The 7,957-nt window shown below is 41.6% G+C and overlaps 2 protein-coding genes across 4 annotated transcripts; both read right to left on the minus strand.

Annotated features, from left to right (window-relative positions):
- Positions 1 to 339: 339 nt before the first annotated feature.
- LOC122010317 (CASP-like protein 2A1) lies at positions 340 to 1,437 on the minus strand. The gene is made up of 3 exons (XM_042566807.1): positions 1,220 to 1,437; positions 1,009 to 1,126; positions 340 to 856 (listed from the first exon to the last, which is right to left on the minus strand). The coding sequence occupies exons 1-3, from the start codon at positions 1,435 to 1,437 to the stop codon at positions 581 to 583; spliced, it is 612 nt and encodes a 203-aa protein (XP_042422741.1). The 3' UTR covers positions 340 to 580.
- On the minus strand, positions 340 to 4,437 carry LOC122010315 (ribosomal RNA small subunit methyltransferase H-like). Of its 3 annotated transcripts, XR_006119846.1 has the most exons (8): positions 3,969 to 4,437; positions 3,620 to 3,865; positions 3,464 to 3,532; positions 3,025 to 3,217; positions 2,258 to 2,627; positions 1,220 to 2,082; positions 1,009 to 1,126; positions 340 to 856 (listed from the first exon to the last, which is right to left on the minus strand). XR_006119846.1 is itself a non-coding variant. In XM_042566806.1 (7 exons), the coding sequence occupies exons 1-6, from the start codon at positions 4,326 to 4,328 to the stop codon at positions 1,980 to 1,982; spliced, it is 1,341 nt and encodes a 446-aa protein (XP_042422740.1). In that variant the 5' UTR covers positions 4,329 to 4,437; the 3' UTR covers positions 1,705 to 1,837; positions 1,952 to 1,979. The 3 variants fall into 3 exon arrangements, 1 of the variants encoding a protein (XP_042422740.1); XR_006119847.1 differs by having other exon boundaries at positions 1,009 to 1,131; positions 1,220 to 2,627; XM_042566806.1 differs by lacking the exons at positions 340 to 856; positions 1,009 to 1,126 and having other exon boundaries at positions 1,705 to 1,837; positions 1,952 to 2,082.
- Positions 4,438 to 7,957: the final 3,520 nt, after the last annotated feature.

Raw genomic sequence — 7,957 nt, forward strand, 5'->3', positions numbered from 1 at the left:
AAAAGGTGTTCAATTTCGTGAACAGAGGTATGTGCACACAAACATACATACACATATACTCATCTACTGTTCATCTTATACATTTCTCTTTCGCCAGAGACTAACTCGAGTATAAGAGTGGTTGAGTCGGGACACCCCTGATTTCCCTTCTAACCCTCCTTCCTTCTCTTTGTTTCTCTCCCTCTCAGAACTGACGAGCATCCTTGACGATCCATTCCTCCTCCTAGTGATTGGTGACTTCGTCAATATCAAAAATAGCTTGGCGGTGGCTAGTTCCTCAAGCAGGAACATAATCCATCTAAAAAGGGGATAGATAGCTGGGCAAATGCTGCACTTGAATGAAGAATGAAAAGAAGGGCCACTGGACATTCATATGACATATTACATTGATCATTCATACAAAATCATTTTCCAAATCAACTCCTCATCATTTAGATTAAACTGAAGCGAATATAATCATAATCCTTCAGAGAGCACTGCATAGATTAAACTCGACACACATTAAGTACTGCACTTCTGCAACAGTGAACGGCATAACACAGACTATATAGATAAGCAGGGGAAAGCTTAATGGCGGTGTTCAGCTAGGGAAGGCTGCTATCTCCTGGCTCTTGCTGCTCAGGAAGGGGACGGGGGCTGCAAAGGTGCTGAAAAGGCGGTAGGACGAGACAAGGGAGAGCAGCACATAGCAAACCGCCGAGCCGAAGGTGATCCCGACTGAGGTGGTGGCTCGTCGGCAGAAGGTGTCGAAGACACTGCAAGCTTCACTCCATGTAACATTCACGTCGCCCTTGTATGCCAAATATAGTATTTCCGTCGACACTGTTCCGGCGGCAAGGATTATGTATGTCATCAGCTGCGAGCGCACAGAATCGATATTAGTACATGAACTCTGATTCACATAGAACAAGCTCAGTCATAGAAGCAACACGAGCAAAGTTTACTATAAGCTAATTTCTTGATTATCTGTAGCATTGAAATGGAGAAGTGTGCTTAGTTCAGTCTTGCCTGGTCCAGAAGGAAGACGGTCCATGAGCGGGCCAGAGTCGCCGGACGAGGGATGGCGAAGTAGAACGCCGACAGGAGCGAGTACGCCGCGCAAGCGCCGTTTGCGTACACCAAATACCTGATCTTCCACATCAGAAAGTCACTCGGGCATTCCCTCAAACACATCACGCGCAAAAAATAAGTAAAGGATACAGATCAAAATTAAACAGACTTGAAGGCGGCGAGATCGGAGTAGGAGATGGATCCGAAGTCTCCGTCCTGCGAGTTCTTCACCATGATGGCCATCGCCGCCAGGCAGAGCCCCATGGGCACCGCCCGAAGCAGCGTCTCCGCCGTCCGGACGCCCTGGAAATCCTCCGCCGGCTCGGCCGCCACGTCGCTGCCAGTTGCCGGCTTCTGCTGGTGATCCTCCTCGTCGGTCGACTTCATGATCGTGCCCTGTTCCGCTCAGTTCAAGGAGAAGAGGAGATGAACGGGGTGGGGATTTCAGATTTGTAGCAGTAGAACAAGAAATGGCGTAGGAGGAACGGAAGGATCGAAGTGGTTGGGGAGAGTAAATGGCATTGAATGCGAGAGACTGTAAGCGATAGTTCAATTGGAGGACACAGACTCCCATGCAAAGCCATGCATGCATTGGACCGCCTTCTCCACGCGTCCGCCGACGCGCAGGACTTGCACAGTTGCACGTAGCTCTCAGGCCTTTAAACAAAATAATTATGCACACATACAGCTGAATTCCATTTGCATGAACACACTGTTTTAATCGATCCAAAAAGGATCTACACTAAGTTTCTCGAACGATCTTGCAACTCTCTTTCAATAAATGGATCTGCATTTTGTTTAGATCTTAGAAATGGAATTGACATCCAAAAGGACACTGTTCGAGCATATTAATGAGAAAATGAAATGGGGGAAAAATACAAGGCAAGGTGAGAACATTTACTTGCTTCGGTTGGCCTTTATTTATGAATTTAAATTCTTGAAGCCATTCGATCTAACATGTGAAATTCAGTGCAGTGAAGCAATGAATATATGGGGCCAATTGTTTGTGGCCTGTGTCCATCTCCAGAAACCCTTAATGAAAGTTTACCACATATTAGACGCAAAGACAGCAGTAAAATAGAAGATAACAATAGAAGATATTGATGAGCCATTTAGCATACAACAATAGAAGATATTGTTTTGAATTGAAGAACAATAAAATGAATGTCAAGCCTTTTGAAGAACCCTAAGTTTAGCACTTCTGCACCTGCGGTTCATTATCTCTTCTTCAGTCGTAGCTGTGATGGGTCGCTTGGTGAGAATGATCCCTTGCTTTCCTTGAACTCTATTCTTACTCCATGGTTCGTCGTCTTTGGTCTCGATTTCAGGCATACTTTCTACTGAAGGCCTCTCGCTGTCATCATCCTCCAGATCAGACATCTCAATGATGTCGAGGAAAGTTTGTTTCACAATTCTGTCCTCCAAACTGTGGAATGAAATAACTGCAAGCCGGCCACCAGATGACAGACAATCAAAACACGCATAGAGGGCTTGCTCTAGTGTTTGAAGTTCGTCATTAACGGCTATCCTAAGCGCCTGAAAAACCCGCGTAGCGGTCTTGATCCATCCTTGCCTTCCTGCAAATGTGCTACGCATTGTCAAGCAAGTGAAAAATGATCGGTGAATGCTATTTGTTGTCAGTGAAAAATCAGATTGAATACAACTAATTTCTGTTCTTCCCTTTTCCAAAAAGGTTTAACAAAAGTTGCTCCATTTCTATGTGGGGAACTTAGTTTCGAGTCATAAAATGAACCTTTTGCTATGAAACAGGAGCCCGACATTTAAACAATCAAATTAAGATTAGTATTGAGTCATGGCCTAGCCAAACTCTAAACAAACATGCTAAACAAATCTTTCCAAGAAACAACACTCTGCTATCTTTAATAAAGATGGTTCTTGTCATTAGTTGATACCAAAGAGGTTGCAGTGCTGAGTGAGCGAGAAAACAAGTGTTCGGTCAGTGGAAAACCATACCTCCTGAATTGGATGATGCTCTCCTCACAAGATGCACAAGCTCATCTGTAGTATGCAATCCCCCTTGTGCACGAGCTTCAACAATTTGATTCTGAATAAATTGCCAATTGCTTTCTTCTCCATATTCACGTAGTACCTTTCCCACTTCTGCAGCTGGCCAAGAATTCAATATCTCTTCAGCTGTCAAACTTGCCTGCATCAACACTCTTATTAAATGTTTTATTTGCTTGACAGAGCACTTGAAGAAAGATACTTTCTTTGGAGAACAAAATGGCTTAAACTAGAGATGATTAATCACCTTTAATCGCTGATTTAGTTTTCCTACAGGCAAGTAGAAATTAGACAAGCAACCTACTGAATAAATCACATTCATTCTACTTTACTGCCTTATATCCTAATTCAATAATCAAAGTAAAATAGTTCATATAAGAACTCTAACCTGAGGATTCATGCGCATATCCAAAGGTCCATCACCTTGCACACTAAATCCCCTTGTAGAGTCATCCACCTGTTAAATAGCTTACCAACTTATTAGATTCAAAGTAAGTTCTTTTCGGCAATTCATCAAACATGAGAAGCGCAACTAAACACTAACCTGCATGGATGAGATTCCAAGGTCCATCAAGATGCCGTTCACCCCCACGTCAAGCAGGTTCTCATCGACGCCACCAAGCACTGACTTGATGTACTTGAAGTTTCTGACATGAGTGTAAGCTTTCAACTTGCTGCCGCGCGAATCCACGGCCAAGAGCTTCTCTATCCGAGTCCGGGCCTGGTCATGGATTGAAGCATCCATATCCATTCCCACGTACAACTCCAACTCCGGATGGGCCTCTACGATCTGCGGCAAAGAACGGGGCGAAGCGAATCAGGGATGATGGGAGTGCTAAGGAAAAAGGTCAGAACTTGAGCGAAGAGCATGGGAGGGAGAAGGAGGAACGGACAGCAGCGGAGTGCCCGGCGGCGCCTAGGGTACAGTCAACGAAGGAGCGGAGGCGGAGGGAACGGAATGCGTCGAGCACCTCGCCGAGCATGACGGGGACGTGGTCCCGGACGGGGTCTGCGTAGCGACGGTAGAGGGCGCGGTCGAACTTCGCCCCGGAGCGCGTACGCTTCTTGAGGTGGTCAGGTGAGACGACCGTGGCGGGCTCCTTCTTTTTCTTGTTGCTTCCTTTGACGACGGCGGCGGCGGACGCGGCCAGACCCCGATGCTGATCCGCTCGTCCTCGTCGGAAGCGGGCAGAGGGAAGCGGGAGGGAGGGAAGGCAAGCAGGTCGGAGTGCGAAGAGCCGCCGCGACGCCATTGGCAGAGGAAGTGGGAGGGTGCTTTAGCCGTCGTCTCCTCAAAAGAAGCCGTTGTGGCTTGTCGATGAGTTGCCGCCGCCGAATTCTAAATCCTCGATATGGACCGAATCGGACACCTCCACTAAAGTCGTGTCTTCCCGCTGGATTTTTCTAATATACTCCACTTTATTTTAATAATTTCAATTCACTTCCGGACGCACATTAGGCATCATGGTTCGATCCTTCAGGGTATGCACGACGTCAAATTTTATCGAAATTATGCTCACGATCTAAGTCAAACTATCGATGTGCGAAAAAATTGAGAGTTTGCCCATTTCAACATGGAGTGATGACGAAAATCACGGAGATTAACTATCGGGCATTTTTACCTCCAGAATTAATCGGATGAAATAGAAATAAGTCCCGGTCCTTTAACTCACGAGATTTGGAGTGAAACAATAAAATGAAATCTCATAAATTTTTAATAATATATAGTTCACCTATAATTATTTGATTTATTTCGTGTAGTATTTCTATTTATAAAATCTTCTATAATATTATAAATTTCAATATTTTTAAAATATCTTTTTCAGTACATAAAATTATCAATTTATTTAATCTTGCTTGCGACATTAACGATCTCATATATGTTTTCAATAATTTTAATTTTAAAAACTCCTTTCAATCAATACTACCATAACAAGCATAGTCAAAAAGATTATATAAACAATTATAATATTTGGATAACAATCTACACTTTGGACCAATTCAAGAATATCAATTACAAACATTATTACATTTAGTAAAATCATTCGTAATATTTTAAATTCAGTAAATAAATCATTTAACTCAACATCTGATGAGTTATCATAAGTTAAAGTAAATTTTAGATTAACACAACATTTTCTCAATTCATCATCATCCAAAGTTTTTAACGTTTTTGAATCAAATAAAAAACTAAATATATTTTTAAAGGTTTTCATTTGCTTAAATCTATATTTTAAAGAAGCAATCGTTATTTCCACAACAACAACAAAATAATCAATTCTAAATGACTCTTCTAATGATAGCAAAACTTCATTGTCTTTGCTTTCATTAATTTATTTTTTCCTAAAAATATAGCGCTTTCTTGTAAACATTAGCTCTATGTTCATCTATGATGCAAGACTTTTAGTAATAGATAAACTTGCAATAAAACCATCATTCCTATACTTTTCAAAAAATGAGAGTACACCTTCCAATTGTTTCATGGCAAAGTCAATGCACATAAATTTCGATTGTAATTTCCTACTCACCATGTTTATAGCAAATAAAATATCATACCAAATGACCAAATCAAGTAAAAATTCAAAAAAAAATTATTGAATTAGCTAAACTTTCAGCTTCACACATTGATTTTGCATCATCACAAATGTTATTTAATTCTAGTAAAGTTGCTCTTACTTCCACAATTTATGATCTAATAGCTTAAACACTTTTAATGTGACTTTCCCAACGAGTATTCGACAAAGATTTGACAGTTAATCTCTTTACATTATTAAGTAAAAATTTCCATCTCTTAGGAGAACTTGAAAATAATATATATATGCATTGTATTACTACAAAAAAAGAAACAGCTTTAACACAAGAATGTGTTGGAGCAATCTAGGTGCCCTAGGTTTTGATGTTTGGACAAAGGTTTAAGTTAGGTTTATTGTTATATTTGATATGCATTGTGAGTATGCAGAATACAGGTACAACAAGAAAAATTCAAGTATGATCTTGGCAAAGGAAAAGTCCAAGGGTGAGTCTTAGCAGTGTAAGTCCAAGTATGTAGTCTTGGTAACGTAAGTCCAAGTATGAGTTGGCAAAGGATAAAGTCCTGGAGCGTGGCTCTTGGCAGTGAAGACCCGACAATGATGACAAGACCGATGGAAGCTCCAGAAGGTAATGTTTGAAGGATGGGGAGGCATCTGAGGGATGTAAGGCTGATGGAGGAGGCTAAAAGGCTAGGTCTAGGTTGTGCAAGTAAAGATGAGTGCATGAGAGATTATACTCAGGGCAAAATTCTAGATGTAGGGTTTACTATAGCTGCTACTATACTAGTTACAATAGCAGTACTGTAGCAGTCGACTAGTACACCGTAGCAATTGACTGATACAATGTAGCAATCAACTGGTAGTCATCCGTTGGGACATAGCGGTCGGCATCACTTAAAGGACCAGTCAACTGGTGGCGGGAATACAACTTGTGTTTTCTCCTGAGCTCTATTTAAGAGAGCTCGGGATGCTTGACCATAGTTGATGAAACATACTTGGTTAAAGTCTATTAGAAGTCTCCTAAGTGCTCCAAGCTTCTCTTATGATCTAAGGATGTTTGGATCAAAGTTGTGATGAGGTTTCTCCACCGAGAAGGAGGTTTGAGCTAGCTTGAGTTTTCCGAGGAGTTAACCATTGACGGATCGGGATCATCCACCTTACAGACAGCCATGGAGTATGAGCTTTATCTCTGAACCACGTAAACAAATGTGTCATTGGATTTGTCTTTCTATTTGTTAGCTTGTTTTATATTCCGCTGCATACTAACAATTGCAGGAAGTGATCGAAGTGGGTGATTGGCTATTCACCGCCTCTAGCCGATGTCAAAGGTCCCAACAAGTAGTATCAGAGCTATGTTATCTCTTGTTGGACTAATCGCCAAGGGAGCGAGTGTTAGAGAAGATGGAGTCTGAAGGACATCTAGGATGGGATATCCAGATCCCACCTCCATACGAGAAGGAGAACTTCAGATATTGGAAGTCACGATTGGAGACATGATTCCAAATGAATTGGAATCATTGGATGACATTGGAGGAGCCATTCAAGACTCCAACCAACAAGAAGGGAAAATGTCTTCGATCTCGGTATTGGATCGAGGAGCAAAGGAAGCAATTAGAGGCGGATAAGGAGGTAACAAAAATTTTAACCAACTTATTACCTCCTAATATTGTGTCTCGTGTAGGTGAGTATGAGTGTGCTCATTACCTATGGAACAAAGAGGTTTCTCTACATGAAAACCCTACACAAGCACAAGAAGTGGAGGAACCTAAGGAGAATGTCTCATTTGTCCAAGAGGAGAAAGACCAATCGGATGTTGACACATGTTCAACATCCGAGGAAGAGAAGGAAGATGAGGAAGTGTCATCCACATTTTCAAAGGAAGAGGAAGTGGAATTGTCCACATCTTCGAGTGAAGAGGAAGAGGAGCCATCCAAGGAAGAAAAGACCACCTCATCCACAAAAAATGGCGAGAAGAGCCACATCAAACACTTTGAGTGTGGTAAGATGGGACACTATAAGAGTAGGTATCCATCGCTCTAAAAGCTAAGGGAGATAAACCCTAAATTCACTAAGGTTGATTTAACTAATGTGAGTTGTAGGAAGAAGAAGGAGAAGAAACGTATTAGATGCTTCACATGTGGTGAGTATGGTCACTACCATACAAAGTGCCCAAGGAGAGGAGAACTCAAGAAATTGGTGCACTTGAAGAAATGGGAAAAGAAGAGTAGCTCAAGTCAAGGGGGAACTTTAAAGATAAAAGGGAAGGTACTCCCTATTTTAAAGTTTAATCTAAGTTCAAATTCCTTTATGCTTTTTAGGAATATTAAAAATTATATACCCATGCATAATTA

The sequence above is a fragment of the Zingiber officinale genome, chromosome 8A (genome assembly GCF_018446385.1).
Source record: "Zingiber officinale cultivar Zhangliang chromosome 8A, Zo_v1.1, whole genome shotgun sequence".
Lineage (NCBI taxonomy): Eukaryota > Viridiplantae > Streptophyta > Magnoliopsida > Zingiberales > Zingiberaceae > Zingiber > Zingiber officinale.

What these genes read in the sequence shown, in the direction of transcription:
- LOC122010317 (XM_042566807.1), bottom strand. Translation starts at nt 1,437, where the DNA reads ATGAAGTCGACCGACGAGGAGGATCACCAGCAGAAGCCGGCAACTGGC. An exon ending in TCCGATCTCGCCGCCTTCAA is followed by an intron (nt 1,127 to 1,219) that starts GTCTGTTTAATT and finishes GTGGAAGATCAG; the next exon opens with GTATTTGGTGTACGCAAACG. An exon ending in CCGTCTTCCTTCTGGACCAG is followed by an intron (nt 857 to 1,008) that starts GCAAGACTGAAC and finishes GTGCGCTCGCAG; the next exon opens with CTGATGACATACATAATCCT.
- LOC122010315 (XM_042566806.1), bottom strand. Translation starts at nt 4,328, where the DNA reads ATGGCGTCGCGGCGGCTCTTCGCACTCCGACCTGCTTGCCTTCCCTCC. An exon ending in TTGGAATCTCATCCATGCAG is followed by an intron (nt 3,533 to 3,619) that starts GTTAGTGTTTAG and finishes GCTATTTAACAG; the next exon opens with GTGGATGACTCTACAAGGGG. An exon ending in GAAGAGATAATGAACCGCAG is followed by an intron (nt 2,083 to 2,257) that starts GTGCAGAAGTGC and finishes ACTTTCATTAAG; the next exon opens with GGTTTCTGGAGATGGACACA.